The sequence below is a fragment of the Monodon monoceros genome, unplaced genomic scaffold (genome assembly GCF_005190385.1).
Source record: "Monodon monoceros isolate NGI ecotype Baffin Bay Population unplaced genomic scaffold, NGI_Narwhal_1 Super_Scaffold_2, whole genome shotgun sequence".
Classification (NCBI taxonomy): Eukaryota; Metazoa; Chordata; class Mammalia; order Artiodactyla; family Monodontidae; genus Monodon; species Monodon monoceros.
The window spans coordinates 59,657,714-59,682,588 of NW_021703776.1; the positions used below are offsets into that span (position 1 = coordinate 59,657,714).

The window sequence follows — 24,875 nt, forward strand, 5'->3', positions numbered from 1 at the left end:
GAACCTTTCATTTTGGCAATACATACAGAGAGTCATAAAATGGGCCATGCCCTCTGACCTGCCTTCCCACTCCTGTGAATTTATCTAACGAAATAACTCAATGGAAAGGAAGCTATACTTATCAAGAGTGTATAAATGAAAAGTAGAAATAACCTGTTTATCCCATAATTTCAGGACGGTTAAATAAATTATAGTAAAGTAGGTTATTTTAATAGAATACTCTGCAACTGTTAAATATGAGAAAATTTTACAATTTTTTTAGAAAATACAAAAGTATAAAGTATAATTTAGTACACTCAATAAATATACATATTAACTGTAACTATACTTATATTTGGATAAAAACTACAAAATGAAAAGAGTTGTTGAAGAGAAGAGTGAGACGAGAGTAAAATTTTAATTTTTCTTTACTTTAAAGTTGTTTTCATAAAACGTTTCTTTTGAAGTAGGCTGTTGGGAGCGCTTTCTTATGTGATGTTTTGCCCAGAATATTGTCTGTGAAATTGAGAAGAAAACAATGACTCTCAGGGTGTATTTGAGTGACTGTAACTTTTTGAAATGTGGAGAAATACAGAAGAGGCCTCTGGCTGAAGATATAAAGTACCACAAAGAGTCGATCGTTCTGGACTTCTCTATTTCTTTGTGTCTCTGGGTACAAAGAAGAAAATGATATGAAAAACCCTGAAAATTGCCTGCCATGGTGTGATGATTGTGATGAGTGAGCTCTTAATGTTAAATGTCAGCCCAAACCGGCTTCTTTTTAGCTCCACGGTTATGCTTTAATATGTAGGTTAACAGCAGAGGTATACTTACTTTATTTTCAAAAGGATCTAAAATTGTCATCTGCCTCCAAAGTAAATGATTAGTCAGGAGAATATCAGAGGTTTTAGAGATATTGTAAGAGAGGTCATGTGTGATTCACTGGAGTGATGAAATTAAATGACATGTCTAACAGTGGTATTGCCCTGCCAGCCACCTGATACCTTCTCTATTACCTGTTTGAGAATGTTTGCTACTGAGGAAAATTTCTATTTCGAAAACTTCTTTTTTTTTTTAGGGCCCATACAGCTCTGTGTGAAGATAGTATACTTGGGACTTTTAGGATTTGTATCTAGAATTTCAGATTTATTGGAAAACATAATTTCCTCCTTTATAACAGACTGATTTGTTTAAATTTCCAGATACTTGAGACCAGAAACTGCACAGGGGATTTTCCTGAATTTCAAACGACTTTTGGAATTCAACCAAGGAAAGTTGCCTTTTGCTGCGGCCCAGATTGGAAATTCTTTCAGAAATGAGATCTCCCCTCGATCTGGACTGATCCGAGTCAGGTACTGCCCATGTTATTCTTCTGGTGAAATTAGTAAATGATTTTGGCATTGAAGTGGAAACAAAAGCTTGCTGTTTTAACAACCTTCTTCCTTCTTACATGATTATATACTTGTTGTTTGTTTGTTACCTCCAAATGTAATCTCTGGGATGATGGACAGTTTTGAGTAACTGAAGTGGACTTGAAGGGAAAGGAAGGAGGGGGAAGAATAGCTGAAGTTTCACATCTGATCCAAAATGATCTTTTCTCCTTGTTCATCTTATGTTTTGAGGATGGCAAGATCTTGATTGTCTACACTGAGGCATTTTCTGGTGGTGGTGGTATAGATGAGTGTAGGGTGAGGTGGGGAGGAAGTGATGGTTAGGGCAGGAGGGCCATTCTAGGTGTCCAGGGCAGATGGCGTTGCTGGTATTGGGGTGAGGGTGTTTCAGCAGCCAGATGGTGTTCCTCCAGATATTTGGGGCACCTTTATGACAGTGTCCAGCTAGCAAGCTTACCGCTATCTATGCTAGTTGAGATGCTCTCTTGTCTCTATTCTAATAACCTCCCTTTGTCAGGTGTATCCAGAATGTGCGGGAAGGCATCCTGGCACTTCTGAGTTATGTTTTTCTTTAGAAACTTATTATGACTTAAGTTTTTTGAGATTTCTGTACATTTTCTTACTGATATCATCTCTTAAGGTAATAAATTCGATAGAAAAATGGGATATATCGGTAAACTTAACTTTCTTAGACTCCAAAAGTATTTTCCACAGCCCCAGTGACCTTCATGAGGAAGGAGCTTGCACAGCCTAGAGAAATGGAGTGGGGAGGACCCTCCTGGACCTGGCTGCAGAGAGAAGAGATAGTCCTAAACTTTAACTAGGTGTTATAACAATGAAAAACTTGTCAGACTTAAATCTGTTTTATTTCTCAATGTCTGGGTTTCTTCGTATCTTTTCTCGTCTTGCTTCTGGGCTTCCCCTCTGTCCCAGTAGTGTCTGCACGCATGCTTTCAGAATACTGAGGAAGCTGTGTGAGACTGAGCTTGTCTAAAGCCACTGTTTTGGAGACGATTTACATCAAGTAGAGTAGCTGTTGGATGATTATAAAGGACCGTGAAGTAAGACAAAACCTGGGGCCTGTGGAATAAGAAGCGGTAAATAGGAAACGCAGCTCAGAACAGAGGAGCAATCCCAGGAGTTAACTGGGGAAAGTCCCTTGGTGCTTCCTGACGTTTTATTCCTTGGTCACTTTCAGTTCAAAGTGTTCCATCTGGATTTTGGTTGGTTTTGTCATGTGCCTCTGCAAGATCCTGGCTAGAAATCCACTCATCCTTCCACGAGTCAGTATCCCCATGGCTTTTGTTTCATGGTAGGGCTAGGACTTGTTGGTTTAGTGTTTCTTCTTGACATAGAGTTATCAGGTGATACGTCTTTGTATAGCTGTGATTCCTTTGATTTAGGTTGGGAGCATTGGATTGTTCATATGAAATTTTTTTTTAATTAAATTTTATTTTGATTGGCTGGCTCTGTCTTCTAGTCCTGTGTCTATTTTATATCTCCAGAGTTCCAGGTAGACTCTCTGAACTCAAAGACAACAGACAGCTGGTACAGTCAGTACTAGTGTTGCTTTCTATCTCCTGTCTTTGAGCTGGGATTGCTTCCAGAACAGAGGGAAAGACTTCGGTAGCAGAAGATGATTTGGGGATCCTGGACAAGGTCCTTATTTTGATCTGCCCTTCATTTTAGATGTTCTTTTGCTGTCATCCCACTTGGAAGCTGTGTGAGGACAGACATCATACTTCCCTCTCTCATATTCCTATGCGCACAGAAGACGTTTGATAGCTGTTGAAAGACAAGACATAGGTGCTGCTGGACCAAATAAGGGATACCATTAAAAAATAAAATTGAAAAAAATATCAAAGCTCTTTCGCAATGCATTTCATGTATTTTTAGGAACCATTTAAGCAATTTTTCATTACTTCTAAAACATCTGAGATAATCATGAAAGTGCACTAGTAAATTGTGTGTGTGTTTTAAAGAAGAGAGACTTGATTTTGACTCCTAAAATTAACTTAAAACTCTTTTCCACCCAATAGCTACTAAATTGCCATTCAGGGAAATCTCTTTGAGAAACCATTACTCTGTGCCTACTTATTTCATCATTATGCAGTTAGCTTGATGTTAGCTTTTTCAATTCATGCCTTATGTCCTCTGCCTTGAATAACACTTTATTTGAGAAGCTGCTACTCTCAAGACACCAGCTGTATGGTGCCATTAGCAGTCATTTACTTGTTCACAGCAAGAAAAAGGAAGAAATCACACTGTTATAAAAGCTAAAGGATAATTTCAATTCACTTTTAATTTCCCATTCTATGAAAAGTAAACCAGGAGCTTCATTTCGTGTACATCTATAAAGACTTGCTTTAAGGAAATGCTTTAAGGAAAATCATTTTATTTGGAAGCCATTATTCAGTATCTCATTTTTTGTGTGTGTCTGATGTTCGTTCAGGTTTTCCTAACTTTAAAAAACTGTATCAATCTGTTCTCTAAAAACTATTTTCCATATCGTTCTATATCATTGTAGAATGAAGTTGAAAATAATGGCTTTTGTTTATTGTCTTTTATAGTGAAGTGTACAACTTTTATCCCTTATATTTTGGCTTTCAGAGAATTCACAATGGCAGAAATTGAGCACTTTGTAGATCCCAGTGAGAAAGACCATCCCAAGTTCCAGAATGTGGCAGACCTCCACCTGTATTTGTATTCAGCGAAAGCCCAGGTCAGCGGACAGTCTGCTCGGAAAATGCGCCTAGGAGATGCTGTTGAACAGGTAAGATTCCATAGGTAACTTAATTTAGATTATACCTATTCCAGGTTTTCGGCACTTAGCAAATTCTGTGTACTGGATGACAAAATATTGTATTTTGCCAGGCATTTTATTTTGATACAGTATGTGTTTTTATACAGTATTTATTACACACTATTATAGTGGGAGGAAATTACCTGAACACGCCACTGTGTGGACCGTTGGGGCTAACATGAAAAATATGTTTAGCAGAGCACTTGGAAAAAAGTTCTTGGTTTGAACTGTGCCCCGTCAATCTGACTTTTAACAGTGTATACTACTTTTGGGGAGACATTTTGACTCACAGAAAGCAAGCCCTCTGGATTTTAAACTCTTCTGCATTACCTATAGCAATTGGGGTAAGGCCTTGCCTGTAATAGAATTTCTCTAATTATTTGCTTGGAGAAATAAGTGAGTGAAAACATTCCAAGAGTAGCTGCTGCCTAATAGTGGAATGAATTGCCCTGGGAACAATGAGCTTCCTGTCTGAAAATATTCAAGTAGAGGCTGAGAGATAACTTGTCAGTTGTTTTGCAGAAAAGAGCCCTGCAGGGACTAGGAGATGGGGCTAGACGATTTCTAAGATCCTTCTGTACTAAAAATATAAGATTATATATACTATATGGGATTCACAAATTTCAGTGGGTAAGAGTACATTAAAATCCCCTCAACATGTCTTATGACTTTTGCTAATTCAGAAGGAATATATTTACAATTCCTTAGGATCATTATTATGAATGTCATTTTTAGCACTGTAGATTTAGAAGGTATGAGGTATTAGGCTGAATTTTTGCTGACCCAGTGAGTATGGTAGAAAGATTTTGAATGACGCCATTATTATCTGCTTGTTATCTTGACAGTTAAACCTTTTGAAAATAGCCAAGATCACACTTTGGGTATTTAAGATTGTTCTGAAAGCTGGATAAATTAGCTTACCTTATGTTTCAAAAATGTTTCAGTAGATGATGAATAACTCAATGGAAAATGGTACTTGGCCTTCAAAAGCATTGATGTTTGTGTTTTTGTTCGTTCCTCTATGCTTGCTTGCGTGTGGCTTGCCTATTTATCTACTTATTTGTTTATTCATTTATTTTTAGGGCGTAATTAACAACTCAGTATTAGGCTATTTCATTGGCCGCATCTACCTCTACCTCGTGAAGGTTGGTGTATCTCCAGATAAGCTCCGCTTCCGACAGCACATGGAGAATGAGATGGCCCATTATGCCTGTGACTGTTGGGATGCCGAATCCAAAACATCCTACGTAAGTAGAATGCAATGGTTTTTACCATGTGATTTTCACATTGTTAACCTAGGAGCATGGATATCAGAGTTGCCTTTTGTGTGCTTCATGCCAGAGTGGAACAAAAAGAAAAAAAAAGATTTCTTCCTGAGCTAAATGGAAAAAGTAGTTGCCCCCTTGTGCTCTCATAAGTGGGGGGCTACTCTTGTGTCCCAGAAGCCCTTTGTAGACTTGGATGGCTTTTACAGAGAGAGTAAGAGTGAGAGAGAGCGAGAGAAGGCCACTGATGGGGCAGTGCTGGTGTGTCCTTTCTTGGTGTGGGCAGTGTGATTGGTAATATTCCTGCGTGCAGCTGAGATGGGGTGGCCTTCTTCCTGACAAGGACCCCAGCAAACGTTGGAAGTGGTGGTGAGGCTGAGTAAAGAAGGTCATAGTGCTCTTAGTTTTGAGAGTTACTTGGTAGATTTGGGGGATAGACTAGTAGATTCTGATCTCTTGTTTAGGAACTACCTTTTCTCAAATTCTGTATATTTAATAATAATTCAGAGAAGACCGCCAGGTTACCTCTTCACTGTTGCTTCCGACCCCCAACCCTCAAACATGAATATTAGTGCTGAAGCTTGGGATTGAAAGGCATTTGGATATAGGAGATGCTTCCTGCATTGGTGGCAGTGGGAACAGGCTGGCATCCAAAACAAGGGGGCCAAGAGCCTTCTGGCGTCTCCCTCGTTTGGTGCTAGGGAGGCTTCTCACCCATATGGAGACTTTAGCCCAGGAGTCCATGGTTCCCACATGTCCTTGGTTGCACTTTTTACTTTTTAAAGTGACTCCCTTTTAATGGATACATTTTTTTTAAATTAAAAATAAAAGTCATTAAAAAAATGATGACCCTTTTTTGTAAAACAGAAAGCAAAAAATAATTCTTAAGTGTGTTATGTAGAAAGTGAAACTTCCTATTGTATGCTCCCCAGAAGTGTTTCAGGTCTCTTTTCTAGATCAGGCATGAACAAATGTTTTCTTTAGTAAATATAGTAAATATTTTAGGCTTTGTGGATCTCTGTTGCCTCTCTTCTTGGTTGGGGGGTTTTGTTTTTTGTTTTCGTTTAACAACCCTTTAAAAATCTAAAAACCATTCTTAGCCTATGAGCCTTGGTTTGTCAACCACTATTCAAGATAATTTTATATGCTTTACAAACATATACACATGTGTACATGCATAATGATATGCATATACCTGTAGTGGCTGTTACTGATATTGTTTTTAACATATTCTCTTTCCTTTGTGGAATTAGGAAAGAATCTGTTAGGTTCTTCTTGTTACTTTACTTTCTTCACAAGCTTACTTGACATATGCTAAAACGATAGTGGTAATTATTTTTGGATTATAGGTGATCATTAACTTCAAAATGTATTACATTTTCTGGAATTTCTTTTCATTTTCAAATTAAGCCAATAAACTATTTTCTGTTTTGTATGAGAAGATTTCAAGCTAAACTGGACACAGAGTCTTTTTTTTAATAGATTTATTTTTTATTTTATTTATTTATTTGTTTATTTATTTATTTATTGGCTGCGTTGGGTCTTCGTTGCTGCGCGCGGGCTTTTCTCTAGTTGCGGCGAGCGGGGGCTACTCTTCATTGCAGTGCGCAGGCTTCTCTTGTTGCGGAGCAGAGGCTCTACGCGTGCAGGCTTCAGTAGTTTTGGCACGTGGGCTCAGTAGTTGTGGCTCACAGGCTCTAGAGTTCAGACACAGTAGTCGTGGCACACGGGCTTAGTTGCTCCGCGGTGTGTGGGATCTTCCCAGACCAGGGCTCAAACCCGTGTCCCCTGTGTTGGCAGGCAGATTCTTAACCACTGCGCCACCAGGGAAGTCCTGGACACAAATTCTTGCTATCTCAATTTAGATTCTGAATCTACATTTCATTTGTTTGTTCATTTAATATTTCGAACTGTTAAGGGCTGTATACCGTTCTAAGTGTATTATTATCTTATGTAATCCTCACAGTAATTCTGTGCATTGGTCCTATTTCTGAGGAAACTGAAGTGCTGAGAGGTTAGGTAATTTGTCCGAGTCTCACAGCTAGTGAGTGGTGGAGCTGGGATGTGAGCCAGGGCTATCTGACTCCAGGCCCCTGCTCTTAACCATTGTGCTACACTGCTTTCATAAACCTACTGCATTCCTGCTCATCCTTTCCTGAGTGTCACTGTGAGCTGTGGCCAAACCCTCAAGGATGAGAGATCAGAAAATGTGAGCCTAATAAGTCCTGAGGATGTAATGTACAGCATGGTAACTATAGGTAATAGTACTGTATTATATATTTGAAATTTGCTTAGAGAGTAGATCTTAAAAGTTCTCATCACAAGAAAAAAAAGATTGTAACTGTGTGTGGTGACGGATGTTACCTAGACTTACTGTGGTGATCATTTTGCAGTAATACAAATATCGAATCATTATGCTGTACACCTGAAACTAATATAATCTTATATGTTAATTATACCTAAATCTAAAAGAATTAAGAAAAAAATTTAAAAACAGAAATGTGGGCCTAGCTTTGAGATTAGGCTACAATGTTTTGTGTAAGGTCATTGGAAGACTGGACTAAAACAAAACCAGAAGCTCCAGAGTAACAGACTTCTAAGGAGAGGGGAGGAATCCTTTAAAGCCTTTAATTTTTTCTTTTTGTGTGCTTCATATTTTATTTTTTTAATAAAAAAGTGACTGATATAGCTAATGTTCCACCCTTTTCCTCTCTCTGCTCAGAGGTAACCACGATCCCAAAGTTCTTGTCTACCATTCTTAGGCGTGTTTTTGTAGTGTCACCTTTCAGTACATAAATATGTTCATTGACATCTTTAGTAAATGATAATGAGCATGTTTATATGTTTAAGGGCATAGATATACTAGTTGACATATTTAGTGACTGTCAAATGATCAAGTTACATGTTTTTAAGCTTTTTTCTTTAATTCCTATTTTTTTGTTGTTGTTAAGTGTTGGGGTTTCTGAGCTTATATGAGTTTTATATTTGCCTCTTTATTTGAAATACCCCATGTGGTAGCTTGTGCTTGGAAAGCTTAGTAGTTGTGGTGGTTGAATTTTCCCAAACTCTCTTGATTAAAGGCAAAAGTAAGTATTCATGAGAAGGACTAACTAGATATCTACTTAACTAAGCTTTTTACCTCTTTTGTTCTTATTCAAATAACAGGTTCTTAAGAATTTTTGAAAACACTTTGCTTTTGAAAAGTAACTTAGGCGTTAACAAGAAACGGAACCTGCCACCCCTGTGGTAGTAATGCTGTTATTAAGTTTTAGTCTGTGACCGAAACAGTACCTGTTCTTCACTGAGTTTTCTTTTGTTGGGTAGGAAACTGAATTGAGCACAAATGCCCACATTTGTGGCCGGCTGAGCTGTGTGTTTAGTACAGCTATCTGATGCCAAGTTTTGAGAGCAGTAGACACTTCATACAGAGGGAATACCGTCATCCCTTGGTGTCTGCTGAGGCTTGGTTCCACAATCCCCACGGACACCAAAATCCTGGATGCTCAAGTTTCTTATATAAAATGGCTTAGTATCTGCATAGACCCTATACACATCCTCCCGTATACTTTAAATCATCTTTAGGTTACTTATAATACCGAACACAATGTAAATGCTACACCAATAGTTGCCAGATTCGCAGCAAATTTAGGTTTTGCTTTTTGGAACTTTCCGGAATTTTTTTTCTGAGTATGTTTCATTCACAGTTGGTTGAATTCGCAGATGCGGAACCCACAGATACAGAGGGCTGGCTGTGTTATTGGGTGTTAACACTTAAATACACCCTTCAGAATCTACTTAACAGTTTTCTCAAAACATTTTAGAGGGAGAAAGTCAATAAAACAATGAAGTAGCAACATAGAAAAAGTTCCTTTTTCCTCCTTGAGCTTCTGTCCTCTGCCCATTCTGTTTACCCTGCGAGGCTGATGGGCTGCGTCGGCACTCTATTCATTTCCTCCTTCTTGTGATGCATCGCAATCTATTATATTTCTTTTTCTTTCCTTTTTTTAATTAAAAAAAATTTTTTTTGGCCACACAGCGTGGCTTGAGGGATCTCAGTTCCCCAATCAGGGATTGAACCCAGGCCCCAGCAGTGAAAGCCCAGAATCCCAACCACTAGGCCACCAGAGAACCACCTTTCTTTCCTTTTTTTTTATTTTTTAAATTAATTAATTCATTTATTTATTTTTGGCTGTGTTGGGTCTTCGTTTCTGTGCGAGGGCCTTCTCTAGTTGCGGCGAGCGGGGGCCACTCCATCGCGGTGTGCGGACCTCTCACTATCGCAGCCTCTCTTGTTGCGGAGCACAGGCTCCAGATGCGCAGGCTCAGTAGTTGTGGCTCACGGGCCCAGTTGCTCCGCGGCATGTGGAATCTTCCCGGACCAGGGCTCGAACCCGTGTCCCCTGCATTGGCAGGCAGATTCTCAACCACCGCGCCACCAGGGAAGCCCCTCTTTCCTTTTTAATGGTTCAGAAAAATGCATACACACTATATTGTTTTCTTTGTAATTTCTCATAAGAGTCTTCTGGCGAAGAGTTACGAACCTGAGTGACGTAGGTGCAGGGCATGCTGTGATATAACTAACTCCCGACGGATTTCCCCGCACACGTGTTGTCCTTCGTAACCTTGTCACCTATGTTCAGACTTACCATCACCACAGCATCATAATAGCATGTTCTTATTTCTGCTGCTCTTTTATTGTAATGTCATGATTTCCGTTGTAATATCTCCTCTTCTCACGTTGCTAATCCCCTTGGTGAATCCTTGCCTTCCCACCTGCTGCTGTTGACCTTATTTTTTGTCACCTGTGTTGGTCTCTGAACCCTAAAGGGATTTTCAGGTGACTGATGGGGTCACTAACCCATGAACTGTTGTTATCTGTGGTAAAGACTGGTGAAGTACTTCCTCCTCTTAACTATCTTCCATGCTTTTAAAAGATCATGAAAGTTTTTCTTCCTGTTTTCCTTCTCCACAAACTATTTTTTGAGGTGAGCACCAGGTTTAGATTTGTGGGTGCATATGTTCTGTGTGGACTCACAAAAGGGATCTTGGTTGACCCCTCAACCCTTCGTGTGTGTGGCGCTAGGAAGTCTCTGGGAATGTGCTGTTGTGTGCGCTCTGGAATTCAGGAGGTCGAATTCTGGCCAGGGATGTGATTTACTTGCCTAGTGTAGGGCTCTTCCGAAATAGCCGTGCCCTTCTCTTTGGCAGTTCTTAAAAGTGCACAGAGAAGAATGACTTTGCAGGTTTTACTTCTTTGATTTGAGCCAGAGTTTTAACAACATAAATGTATGAGTGTGAGGGGGGAAGAACCATTACAGTGGTCCCTCGGTATCTGTCGGGGATCGTTATCCAGGAACCCCCCTGCAAGTTTGCCAAAATCCATGGATGCTAAAGCCCCTTATGTAACACAGTGTTGCCCTAGTGGTTTCTGCCAGATTCATTTTGAACCCTGGTCACAAATTTGAAACAGATCTGCCAGTTTTGTCTTGGTTCACATTTTATTTCCATAACCAAATCCTAGAAAATGTTAGTTTACCCCACATTCACAATATGGCAAAATATTTCTGTCCAGAAAATAAAAAGACTACTTTGTGTACATGTGTGAATTATATTTTGTAAGGGTGTTACTACCCGATGTATAAAACTATTCCCATTTCAAACATTTATAAAAGTTGAGTGGAGATTGTATAACTGAATTATTCTTGAGTGTGTGAAAGAGTTACCTAATAATCCACATGCATTTGTGAATGAACCTCGTGTGACTTACAAATGTTTTTCTCTATCATGTCTTCTTAGGGCTGGATTGAGATTGTCGGTTGTGCTGACCGTTCCTGTTATGACCTTTCTTGTCATGCGAGAGCCACCAAAGTCCCACTCGTAGCTGAGAAGCCTCTGAAAGAGCCCATATCCTTTCTGGTCACTTCAGCAGCTCAGGACTACAGTGTAAACATCTTGGAAATGGATAAGTCCAAGTCTATACCTTGTTCTGTGGATAAACTGAGATGTTTGTGCACTACTTAAACCTATTATTTTACCCATCTCATTGCTCCTTTCCTATTCTCTTTACTTGTAATCTGACATGTGCCCGCTCAGTGTCTGGTCCTTGAAAGAAAAATGCTCTGTATGTCTTTCAGGATGTTGACCAATTTTTCTCAGCCATTTCCCACACCTTCGTCTACATACATGCTCTTTAATTAAAGGGCGCCTGGTGAATACTTTCTCTATTAAAAGCTGAGTGACTTTTATGGTAGATGAAATAATTTAGTTCACTTGATCTGTAGATCATCAAAGGAGAAATTTTCTTCTTTTACAAGCCAGTGAGATTGTGAGCTGATCTAAGGGCTAGGCCAGGGACAGGAAATAGATCCTGTCGTGTTGAGACATTTGAGAAATGAATGAATTGTTTTCAGAGGTTATTATGCTATGTATTGGGTTATACTGCTGATTAGATAATATCCCTTTATCTCACTGTAACTTTGAAAAAGTCTTTCTTGATGATGTTTACTTATTTTGACTGAGGTTTATCTGAATGATTTTGTGGGTGGTTGTTTCATCTTGCACTGGAAATCAGCTTATAGAGGATCTCGGACACCAATAGGGAACGATAGTTGTTTTAAGTCGATGATGGCTTGTCCTCAAGATCATTCCCCGAAATACAAAGGCAGTTCTGTAGTTTTGTATTCCTTGACTACTTCATACAAAACAGTCAATGTTGTTCAGTTTGAACCTAATAAGGGAGCAATTGGCAAGGCATATAAGAAGGATGCAAAGCTGGTGATGGAGTACCTTGCCATTTGTGATGAGTGTTACGTTACAGAAATGGAGAAACTACTGAATGAAAAAGGGTAAGATTTAAGACGTGTACTTTTACATGGGCTCCAGTCAGCTATGTCTTCTCTGCCAGGTTTTGAAAGTTAGGGTGAGATGAGTTTCTTTAGAAATGTTTTGCAGGTAAGTACTATCTCTTGGCTACATTTAAAGGACTGTGTTTGTCTAGATTTTGGCATTATGGCCTGGAAATAGACTTGATAGGGACTATAAAGATTTTTTTTTTTCCCCAATAACTTTCTTAGAGGAGGAGACTTATCCAAGGTAATTAGAAACTACATCTATCTCTTAAGTCAGTGCTCTTTTTTTGAACTTTGGAGTCGTCTGTGTAATTGTTTTAAGTATAAATGTAAAAATGATAGAGAAGAATCTTTAAAGGAATTCAACAAAATCCATCCCTAAACAATGTAAAATTTACTGTGTCTGGCAAACAATAAAAAATTTCTAGACATATGAGAAAGCATGAAAATATGACTCATAAAGAGGAGAAAAATCAGTCAAAAGAAACACCCAGAAATGACAAACGTGATGAAAGTAATACAGAAGGATGTTAAAACAGTTATTATAGGGGCTTCCCTGGTGGCACAGTTGTTGAGAATCCGCCTGCCAGTGCAGGGGAGACGGGTTCGACCCCTGGTCTGGGAAGATCCCACATGCCGCGGAGCAAGTAAGCCTGTGAGCCACAACTATTGAGCCCTCGTGCCACAACTACTAAAGCCTGTGCGCCTAGAACCTGTGCTCCACAACAAGAGAAGCCACTACAATGAGAAGAACGCGCATCACAACGAAGAGTAGCCCCCACTCGCCGCAACTAGAGAAAGCCAACCCATAGCAATGAAGACCCAACACAGCCAAAAATAAATAAATTTTAAAGAAACAACAGTTACTATAAATATGCTTCCTGTGCTCAAGGATGTTAAGAGAAAACATGAACATATGAGGAGAGAAATGGGAATGTATATGTAAAAAAGAACCAAATAGAACATCCAGAGGCAGTATCTCAAATGAAATTGTGTGTACCTACCCACAATACAATAGAATGGAATCTTTTTAAGTGCTTACAGACAAAAGCCGTATACCCAGCAAAAATATCTTTCAAAAATGAAGAGAAAATATTTTCAGACAAAAAACTCAAGAGGATACATTGCCAGCCAGACCTACACTGCAAGAAATGTAAAAGAAAGTCCTTCAGGCAGAAGTGTGGAAATTTAGAGCTACCCAAAGAAATAAAGAGCTCTAGAAATGATAAATATGTGGGTGAATATGAGTAACGTTTTCTTTCATTTCTTTAAAATGACATCTCTTAATTTCTTTAAAAGATAATGGGTTGTTTAAAGCAAAAACAATAACAATGTATTGTGAAATTTATAATGTGTAGAAGTAAAATGTATGACATTAGTAGCCCAAAGGATGGGAGCAAAGACTTTGGAATACGTAAGAATATGTATACTGTTTTGAGGTGTGTACATGACATGTGGAGGTACACCATGGTAAGTTTAGAAAAGGACATACCGTAAACTCCAGAGCAATTGCCTGGATAAAACACACAGAAACCAAAGGGATATAACTAATAACCCAATGAGAGGGCTAAAATAGAATAATAAAAAATGCTCCAGAAAAAGACAGGAGAAGAGGAAAAATGAACCACGAACAGATGAGATCAATAGAAAATAACTCAGGAAATGGTAGATTTCAACTCAACAATATTGATAGTTATATTAAATATAATGATGTAAACACTCAAATTAATAGCTTTTAACTGTCAAACTGGTTAAAAGATTCGAGACCCAGTTAAATGCTGTTTCCAGGAAACTGACTGTAACTATCATATACGGGCATACCTCGGACATATTGTGGGTTCGGTTCCAGACCACTGCAATAAAGTGAATGTTGCAATAAAGTGAGTCACACAAATTTTTTTTGGTTTCCCAGTGCATATAAAATTTATGTTTACACTGTAACCTACTCTATCAAGTGTGCGATAACCGTTATATTTTTAAAATAGGGGGCTTCCCTGTTGGCGCAGTGGTTGAGAGTCCGCCTGCCGATGCAGGGGACACGGGTTTGTGCCCCGGTCCGGGAGGATCCCACATGCCGCGGAGCGGCTGGGCCCGTGAGCCATGGCCGCTGAGCCTGCGCGTCCAGAGCCTGTGCTCCGCAACGGGAGAGGCCACAACAGTGAGAGGCCCGCGTACAGAAAAAAAAAAAAAAAAAATAGGGAATTCCCTGGTGGTCCCGTGATTAGGGCTCCATGCTTCCACTGCAGGGAGCATGGGCTTGATCCCTGGTCAGGGAACTAAGATCCCACATGCCGTGCGGCGTGGCCAAAAGAATAAAAAATAAAAACCAATGTACATACCTTAATTAAAAAATACTTCATTTCTGAAAAAGGCTAACGACCATCTGAGCCTTCAGCAAGTTGAAATCTTTAGTGACATCAAAGACCACTGATCATAGATCACCATAACAAATATAATAATGATGAAAAAGTTTGAAATTTTGTGAGAATTACCAAAATATGACTCAGAGACATGAAGTGAGCACATGCTGTTGGAGAAATAGCACTGAGATTTATCGATGCTGGGTGGCCATAAACCTTCAACTTGCAAAAAATGCGATATCAGTGAAGCACAATAAAACAAGGTATACCTGTACACAAATAGGCTTAAAAGGAAAAGAATTTTAAAATATTTCCCATACAAACATTAATCAAGAAGGTGGAGTGGCTTATTAACATCAGGCAAAGTAAACTTCACAACAAGGAAAATTACCAGGTTGCATTTCATAATGGTAAAGGGATCAATTCATCAAGAAGGCACATCACCTCTAACCTTGTATGCCACTAAAAACAACCTCAAAATATATAAAGCAAACTTAACAGAACTGAAAGGAAAGTTAGACAAATCTACCATCACAGTTGGCGATTTCTACACCCCTGTCTCAGTGATCAGTAGAGCAAGTAGACAAAAAAGAATCAATAGGAATTTGAAGATATAAACACTGTTAATCAACTTACTCACCATTTATAGAATACCTGATAACCAAAGAGTATACATTTTAAGTACACTTGAAACATCTTTCATATTGTTTTTTGTACCACTATCTAGCTAATAATGACTTGCATTTTCAAAGCATTGTTTAAAAAAACAGAGTATGAGAGTCTGCATATGGCCTGCAAACACTGACTATTTCATACACAGAAATTTTGCCAAACCAAAGGATTATACGCCAAATTCTAGGAAAGACAAATCTAGTTTATAGCGATAGAAACAGTGAAGGGGATTGAAGGAGAAGGGACTTAGGGAAACCTTTGGGGCGATGGTGGTTGCATGTGTATGTGTCAAAAGAACTATCATAAGATGAACTCTTGTAAGTTGAAGATAAAATTTACAAGAAATTTAAAAACATTTCTGGTCTCCCAGAATTAATGTCTGTTTATGCTAAAATAACATCAAATGCCAATAAAGTAAACATAGGTTACTAGCAGATATCATTATCTACAAACAAGACAGGTTTTAAAAAATTATTCTCAAATAATGGCTATCTCCTTGCTAATTTCAGCTTTTTTATAATTATTACCTACTCTACACTTAGATTGTGCTCACAGAGACAATATATATGATACTGTTTATATGGAGTCTTTAATGCATGTGTGCACAGACTTCAGACAGAATAGTAAAAGTGGAGGCAATCAATGAAAACCATTCATATGATGCATGAGATTATCACTGCAAGAAACTAGCAAAATGCAGCGTACCATGTATCAGCCATACAGCTTCAAGGACAACCACATGAGGGCACTCTTTTCCCTGCCCTGAGCTGCTTGTGAGATAAGACACATCCAAATTGATCTTCATAATGTGAGGAAATACTTCATAAGCTGAAGTACAGGTATTACACGAAGTGCTTTATAAAGGTGAATTCTTTCTTTTTTTAATTTTTTTATTTATTTATTTTTGGCTGCGTTGGGTCTTCGTTGCTGTGTGCGGGCTTTCTCTAGTTGTGGCGCACGGGCTTCTTATTGCAGTGGCTTCTTTTGTTGCAGTGCACGGGCTTTAGGCGCGCGGGCTTCAGTAGTTGCAGCACGTGGGCTCAGTAGTTGTGGCTCACGGGCTCTAGAGCGCAGGCTCAGTAGTTGTGGCGCACGGACTTAGTTGCTCCACGGCATGTGGGATCTTCCCGGACCAGGGCTTGAACCCGTGTCCCCTGCATTGGCAGGCGGGTTCTTAACCACTGCACCACCAGGGAAGTCCCAAGGTGAATTCTTATAACCTGAAATGGAATGGGCGTATCTCAGGATGTGAACATATGGCATGCAGGCAGTAATTTTTGTGGGGATAGTATTTTATATTGACATGTCAAGCAGAATCATTAAACTTCTTTTAAGCTGACCTTCATCAACGTAAGTGTCGAAGTTTATTTTGGAAATAGTGTGGGACTTTTAAAATTTCTTTCTGGAAGATGACAAGTTGGTCATTTTTACATTCGTTGGGACAGTGGTGAGAACAGTGGTCTTTTTGCCAGCAGGCCTGTTTTTGACGAATTTATTGTAATTATTCTAAAACTGAATTTTAAAAAATTTTTCTTTAGTTTTACCTTGATCTCAAAACCAAAAGAATTGGTCATAAGTCACTTGTGGAATTTTATAAGACTAACCACATTTTTGGGTGCCTCCCAAAATACTGATTGGTGCCGTTGTTAGAATAATTAATTTGGTATTCCTTATGAACTAATTTAAATTTGACTTCAGCTGTTATATCTGAATTGTTGACCAAGTTGTATTACACTTAAAATGAAAAACAGTTTAGCACTCTGTATAACTTCTTTAAATTAAGGCATGGGATATGTGTTTTCACCAATATGTAATGTGCCTTGTTTCTTTGCAGGGAGTTTACTATTGAAACTGAAGGGAAAACATTTCAGTTGACAAAAGACATGGTCGTTGTGAAGAGGTTCCAGAAAACACTACATGGTAAATTTGTAAAAATAGTTAAGGAACAAACAAACAAAAATCATTACTCCTTAAAGGCATTTTGTTTTTTTGTTTTTTTAAGTTTCATAGCATAACCATTTTATGGAAAATTTGAAGAAGAAAAATAAATCCTTAATGCTATAACCCTAAATTTGATGAATATGTTCAAGGTATTATCTCAGGTTTTTTTTTTTTAAAAAAACATAATTGTACTCATACTGAAGAATAATTTATAATGCCACCTTTATGTTTCCTGTGTGACCTGAGGTACATATGAAGAGTATATCTTTGATTAAAAACATCTTTTTTTTTCTTTTCTCACTTTAAGGAAAAGTCCTTTTGTTTCTTAAGCAAAAGAGAGAACTCATCCCTTCTGTCTATTTTAGCAAATTAACTTGTTAAAAGTAGTTTAGATTAGTGATCTTTCATGCTTTTTTAAAAGCCAAGGAGATGATTATTTTTGGTAGAACAAATTCCATGAATTGGGAAATGACTATTTTGGAGAATATACGAAGGATGCTTGTGGTTAACTGGCTGAATTGAAGCTTCTGGAAACTAAGAGTAGTGGGTATTTGAGATGCTACTGCCCATGGAGCAAGCAGGCCTCCTTTTCCATTTGTGTTTGGCCTGCATCGTTGTCACCAGGCTGCAATGAGCTGTAAAAGGAGTCTGAAAAGTGATAGGAGGAAGCAGGGGATCCTTCTTCATGCTCTGGGGCTTTTTAGCCGCTATCCTGGCAGCTGGCTCAGAGCTGTACTTCACCATTGCTTGGATGCCAGGAAAGGATGGGCAGGAAATGCCTTGATCATATTTCTGAAATGTTATTCTCATGTGTAAGTTTTTGGTTCCAATTATCTCATTTCTCTTGAAACATAAATTCTCCAAGGTTAGGGTCAGTTACCTTAGACCTGGATAGTGCTTAGCCATGCTTCCTTTCTGAATAATAAGTAATAATGAAGACAGTTCCTGTGTATACCACAGGCATAGCCTCACCCATGGGAAGAGCCGTGGCGTCCCAGGTACATGTATTGGATTGAGTGCTGGTCCCTGAGCCAACTCTTCTCTGAGGGGCTCCTGACCCCAGAACCTTGGAAATACGATGGCAGTAACTTGGCTCTCTTAAGGAGTTCTCATCCAGATAGCAAGATAAAGAGTAAAACACAAATCACATGACACTTGTTGTATGTAGGAGTTGTTTTTGTTAATTTTGCCAGCTGTGGTGGTAGATTTTTTAATTCTAACAAAGTCTCACAGATGCTCTAGAGTTTTAATGCTTTCTGCATAGCCGAGGCAGATGACAGAGTGTGGCTGCTATTGTTCATAGCTTACCAACTGGGGAAGGAATACCCTGGTATCTTGTTTCATTTTTATGCTGTATAAACAAAATTAAATTTGGTAAAAAAATTTTCACTCCAGTTTTCTCTTTAAAGGCACTGTGTTTTCTACCAGGAAATAGTTTTTAGGATCGTTCTGATTTCTTTGTCCTGATGAACAAGATCGATCACAATCTATCTAGAATAGAGATATTTTTAGGGCCAGTAAGAATTGTTTAGAGAGGACCTGAAATGCATTATGTGAGGTTTGAGAGAGTGTTATTGAATTTCTCTCTCTCTTGCAGTGGAAGAAGTTGTTCCGAGTGTAATTGAACCCTCATTTGGCCTGGGTAGGATCATGTATACAGTATTTGAACATACATTCCAAATACGCGAGGGAGATGAACAGAGAACGGTGAGTTGTCATGTACAGTGTACTGTTTGTTCTCTTACAGTGTCAGAGAACAACATTTACTGAGTGATGTTAAGACAACTCTGAAACAATCAGTTGTTATTTACTGTAATGTTAACACCTTTGCTTAACTGTTTACAAAGCAAAGCACTTTTTTATCTCATTTGAGCTTGGATGTGTAGGTTATTCTAGATGCCATTGTTTTAGTTGCATTTGAGTTCTGAGACAGAACATATTACTTTGGGAGAACTGTCTGTATTGCATCAGTGGAAGGAATGGTACTTTCTGGATATACTCGTGTTTTCAGAAAATTGGGAAGGAGGAGATAATTCATAGAATTTGGTCAAACCAAAAAACTGTATTTATACATTGGTAAAGCATTTGAAAGGAACCTTCTCAAACTGCATAAAATAGTCTGGGGTATGTTGGGGGTAAAAGATGTAAATTCCTAGGTTCTATTCCAGAGATACTGATTCTCACTAGGTCTGAGACTCAGGGATCCGGCTTTTTGGTTCTTTTTTAAATAAGAACCCCAGGTGATTCCAGTGTAGGAGATTGACAGATAATAAATTGGGCAGTAGTATGTGAGGTGTAGCCTTTCCTAACATTCAAGCCTAGCTAAAGATAAATGTTTTTTAGAAGTTTTCATCCACTCCCTCAAGTTTTCTTTTGGCTCGGATGCTTTTGAATCACTGCTGCATGCCTACGACGTATCTCTTCATTCTGGCTAATTTCACCTTTCTCACCTCACCTCTGCCTGTGGAAATTATACTCCTTTAATTTATAGCTTCAGGTTTCCAGGAAAGGCACTCAGAAGAAGAATGCTAGGGAGGAGAGGTTGTATAGGTCAAATTAACTGAAAGAAGCATTGTTACCTGCATGACCAGCTAAAGCTGAGTGTGTACCCAATGTTGGACATGAGCTCTGTAGTTCTTTCTAGGGTGTTTCATCTTGAAAACGGACTGATGAGTTCTTGGCACCAGTATTTTTAAAAGTCTGACGTACCATGGGTAATGTGTAGCTAATAAAGCTACTCTTTTATTCTCTGCCGTAAAGTTATATCTTCATTTCCTGACATTTAAGGAGCAGCTTTTCATTCATTAACAGATAGTAAGAACCTGAGCTGGACAGCAGACATGCAAACATAAGGCATGGTTCTTCCTGAGGAATGATGTCATACTTAACGGAATGTGCTCTTTTTAGAGGTCGAGTTTGCTTCAAGCTTTTCCTGCTATTTTTCTAATGAAAAGTTTTTTTAAAAGTCTTTTAGCTGTTCCTTTGAATCTAATGATATTGATATAACTAGAGTTTTAATAAAAATTTCATAAAGGCTAGGCAAGAATAAATTAGTTATAGTGTTTTATGAATTGCATAGAGATTCTCATCATGGAGAGAAATTTGATTAGGCTGTGAGAAGCCAAATATGTTTCTAAATTGTTAGCACATAGTCCCTCGATCCATCTTCCTGTAAATTTGGTATAAAAGCATTGCTAGTGAGATGAAAAAATTAATTTTCTATAAAGGCAGGTCCCTGCTTCTCTCTCACATTAAATGAAATCACAAGATGGAGGAGAGGAGTGGAATTCTGAGTGTTCCATGATTCAGGTACTATGTTGGTAGAGTCTAGGGTTTACTTACAGTGGAATATTCACCATTGCTTGGCACTTAAGATTAATCAGGCTTTGTGGGGGCTAAACTGGACCCTGTGTCATTCATTATTTTAATGGGACCTATTCATTCTGAGTCTCATATTCTTGCCTTCAAGTGAACCCTTTTTACAGATATTATTTAAGAACGGTCTTCAGCTCTCATTTCCAACCCCAAATGGTGGACTAGTTTGCCTTCAACAGAGTATCTTTGTTTTATTTCTGAATAAATCTGAAACCTGTTTCAGGAGCAGTTTAGGAGGGCTGTACTTTTCTATGGGTATACAGAGCATCTTTCTTGTTTGTTTTCTACTATGTCTCTGGGACACACATTTGTGAGCTAATTAAGCTTTTCTGTTTTACTTAGTCACTAAGGCTCAGAGAGCCTTCACTTATGCTGAATCTCTTAAAGGACAGAATGGAATTTTGTCTTTTGACACTACTTCTCTGATGATTTGGGAGGAGGTTCTTTAGGGATCTCCACGGAAAGAAGTAAGGCTTTTAAGTGGTACCAAATAATTACCATCTTAGATGGTAGCTTTCAGAATGCCTTTACATCATTTAACTTTCTTACAATAGACCTGCCAAGTAAGCAGAGCAGATGGTAGAGATCTACTTTTTAGATGGAGAAACTAAGCTCCAGAGAGGGAGAGTTCACTGAGTTGGTCCAAATTCAGAACTGAGAACAAGATCTTTCTGATTCTAGTTCTGGATATCCTGCTCTCTCTGTTTTGTCACACTGCTTTTTCATATCATGTTTTCTAGTATTTTAACAGTGAAGATTGGACATTAATGTTTAGATCTTTATACACTAACATATTTGGATTTCTTTCTTTTCAAACCATCTAGTTCTTCAGTTTCCCTGCTGTAGTAGCTCCATTCAAATGTTCCGTCCTTCCACTGAGCCAAAACCAGGAGTTCATGCCGTTTGTCAAGGAATTATGTAAGCAAATCCAGTTGGGTAATCTCCATGGGAATACTGTCAAGTAGACTGAATTTTAGGAAATGTCTCTCTTTGTTTTATATACATAAATTTATTTATTTATTTATTTATTTATGGCTGTGTTGGGTCTTCATTGCTGCGCTGGCTTTCTCTAGTTGTGGCGAGCGGGGGCTACTCTTCATTGTGGTGCGCAGGCTTCTCACTGCGGTGGCTTCTCTTGTTGTGGAGCACGGGCTCTAGGCACACGGGCTCAGTAGTTGTGGCTCACGGGCTGTAGAGCGCAGGCTCAGTAGTTGTGGCACACGGGCTTAGTTGCTCCGCGGCAGGTGGGATCTTCCTGGACTGGGGCTCAAACCCGTGTCCCCTGCATTGGCAGGCGGATTCTGAACCACTGCGCCACCTGGGAAGCCCCAGAAATGTCTCTTTTCTTCAATAAAAATACATATTGAATGAAGAATAAATCTAAGGGATTTTAGCATCTGCTCTTATTTCTAAGAGAGAGAGTATGCTTGCTCGGGATGTTTTCTCCTGCATTTGAATGAGTCAGCTTAGGACCCAAGAGTCAGATTTCAAACATCCTTGCTTCTCCTGTTGACCCTGCTGCTTGCTTCACCCTAGTGGAGGGTAACATCCCCAGTGGATCTACAGCCACTGGACCCACAGCACTGAAAGGGATCCTAGTGGCCATCTGGTGTGGCCCACATATTTCGGAGTTGGGAAACAGGAAGCGTTCACTGAGCTGCTCAGGGCCGTGCAAGCCTCCTGGCCTTGGCTCCTTGTCTGATGCTTGCTCCCCTGCAGCTGAATGAGACGTAGGTATGAGTGAGGGGCTGGGCGCCAGCAAGGGATTATACTTTTGGAATTTTTCTTTCTCTTGCAACTGCAACTTACTGCTCTTTAGTGTTAGTCCCTTTTATAAGCGTCCTGAGCTTGTACGACATTGAGATGACATTGGGACTTTCTCATTTCTAAATTTTTAATTTACTTAATTTATCTTGGATAGCGGAAGCCTTGACCCGGCACGGCATCTCTCACAAAGTAGACGATTCCTCGGGGTCCATCGGAAGACGCTACGCCAGGACTGATGAGATCGGCGTGGCTTTCGGCATCACCATTGACTTTGATACAGTGAACAAGGCCCCTCACACGGCAACCCTGCGGGACCGAGACTCCATGCGGCAGATAAGAGCAGAGGTGGCTGCCTTCTCTTTGGCATTTTTAATCTTAGAAATGTGTACTGGTTCCTTCTGATTTGAGATGGATTTTGTTGTGTTTATGCTCCCCGTTTTTTTTCTTTTTAATTTTAATTATAAGTTACTATCAGCACAGATTCCAAATCTCCTCGGCTTAATTATGAAAATATTCATTAACACTTCTCTAATTTTTTTTTTTTTTTTGCGGTACGTGGGCCTCTCACTGTTGTGGCCTCTCCCGTTGCGGAGCACAGGCTCCGGAGGCACAGGCCCAGTGGCCATGGCTCACGGGCCCAGCCGCTCCGCAGCATGTGGGATCCCCCCAGACCGGGGCACGAACCCGCGTCCCCTGCATCGGCAGGCGGACTCTCAACCACTGTGCCACCAGGGAAGCCCTCTCTAATATTTTATAGCCATTTAGATCACTCTGGGCTCATTCTCTCACAGTTTGCCTTTATAGTTATGTATTTGGACAAGGGAAATATGATCCCCGTTGGTTGTTGCCATAGTTTTATTGGTAGGCTTTGGGGAGCTTAGACAGTTTTATCTTTATATTTCTATATAAATGTACACATGAGTACGTATAAACTTTTTCATGTTAATCAATTCAAAACAGTGAATAATGTTTCGGTAATTTTACTTGATGGGAAGGGAACAGTGGAGATGGGAAAAGTACAGGAGGGAAAGGAAAGAGTGGCCACTTTAATTGACAGCCGCCTGACTGTCTTGAGCAGGGTTTTATTTAGAGTGCCTATCATGTGCTCTGCTTGTTCCAGAGGGTTAGTAATAGGGAAAAACACAAGTGAAAGACTGCTTTTTTCCGAGGGAATTTTTAGTCTACTACAGAGGTCACAGATTTTTGGCTCATCTTTTTACAGAACCAGATCTAGCTACTCTGAACCGATGTTCCCATTGGGCAGGGGTTCTCAAAGTGTGGCCCCTGGACCAGCAGCATGTGCATCACCTGGGAACTTGTTAGGAAAGAGGAGTCTCCGCCCCAGACCTACTAAATCAGAAACTGGGTTGGGGGGGAGAGAGAGGGGTCGGGCAGAACTGGTTTAACAAGCCCTCCGGGTGATTCTGATGGTTACTCAAGTCTGAGAACCCCTGCTGTGTGGCAGCCAATGTTCCGTTCTGGCTGAGGAACAGCTGGCCCCCTTCATGGGGGCTCTCCAGTTTCCCAGCTCCCTTCGTTCATGTTACTTGATTGACCCCAGTTTTAAGAGTTAAGTTTTACACACATGAAGTAACTTCAAGTGGCACAGAGATTTGGAATAATTAGGAAAGGCCGTGCGGGAGAATTGAGTTATCCAGGGAGCAGGCAGCCGTTCTGGGCAGGAAGAAGAGCCTGAACCCAGGCCTGGGAAGGAGGTGAGTGTAACTAGGTAAAGAGGATTCAGTGGGAGTCACAAGAAACATGGTGTGGGGACCAGTGTGTAGAGGGATCCTGTCATTGTGTAGACACTGACTTGGCTCTCTGTATAGTTTCCTGAGTTCAGGGTAAATCCTCTTTTGGAGAATCTAATCGAGGTGGTTGATTCTGGGACTTCTCTTTCCTTTTACCCCAGGTCTCTGAACTGCCCAGCGTAGTTCGCGATCTGGCCAATGGCAGCATCACGTGGGCTGATGTGGAGGCCAGATATCCTCTCTTTGAAGGTCAGGAAACTGGGAAAAAAGAGACAATCGAAGAATGAGGACAGTTTTGGCAACTTTTGACCATTTGCGCTAATAAAAGAATAACTCTCATCATGTCCACTTTACAAAAAAAAAAACAGCATTGCATCTCCTCCCGGGGACTGCATTTTATCCTCAGTGGCTGCCTGATCGCACTCCCACAATTAAAGCTGAAGGAATTCTGAACAAACCTGTAATCCGCTTGGTCATCTTTCCGCGTTCTCAGCAAAGCTATTCCTCCTACCTTTGGGTAGACACTCATGGCTTCATGTTAAACACAGTTAATACATTTTAAAATTAACTTTATTCAGAGAGCCGTAAAGTTCACCTGTTTGAAGCTTACAGTTTGATGGCGTTTAGTGTATTTATAGAGCTGTGTAACTGCCTTCCAATTTTAGAACATCTCCGTCGCTCCAAAAGGAGCTCTCATGTGCATCCCAGCCCCAGCTGCAAGCA

General features: G+C 39.7%; 1 protein-coding gene across 1 annotated transcript in view; it reads left to right on the top strand.

Moving 5' to 3' along the window:
- GARS (glycyl-tRNA synthetase) overlaps nt 1–24,616 on the top strand; it is a 40,578-nt gene extending 15,962 nt beyond the window's left edge. Inside the window, exons 8-17 of the mRNA XM_029234310.1 lie at nt 1,182–1,331; nt 3,981–4,143; nt 5,256–5,420; nt 11,235–11,342; nt 12,138–12,283; nt 17,153–17,238; nt 18,857–18,966; nt 21,459–21,552; nt 22,556–22,746; nt 24,314–24,616. Coding sequence (XP_029090143.1) covers nt 1,182–1,331; nt 3,981–4,143; nt 5,256–5,420; nt 11,235–11,342; nt 12,138–12,283; nt 17,153–17,238; nt 18,857–18,966; nt 21,459–21,552; nt 22,556–22,746; nt 24,314–24,439 — 1,339 coding nt within the window. The 3' untranslated portion in view covers nt 24,440–24,616. The remainder of the gene's footprint in view (nt 1–1,181; nt 1,332–3,980; nt 4,144–5,255; nt 5,421–11,234; nt 11,343–12,137; nt 12,284–17,152; nt 17,239–18,856; nt 18,967–21,458; nt 21,553–22,555; nt 22,747–24,313) is intronic.
- The last annotated feature ends 259 nt before the right edge of the window (nt 24,617–24,875 follow it).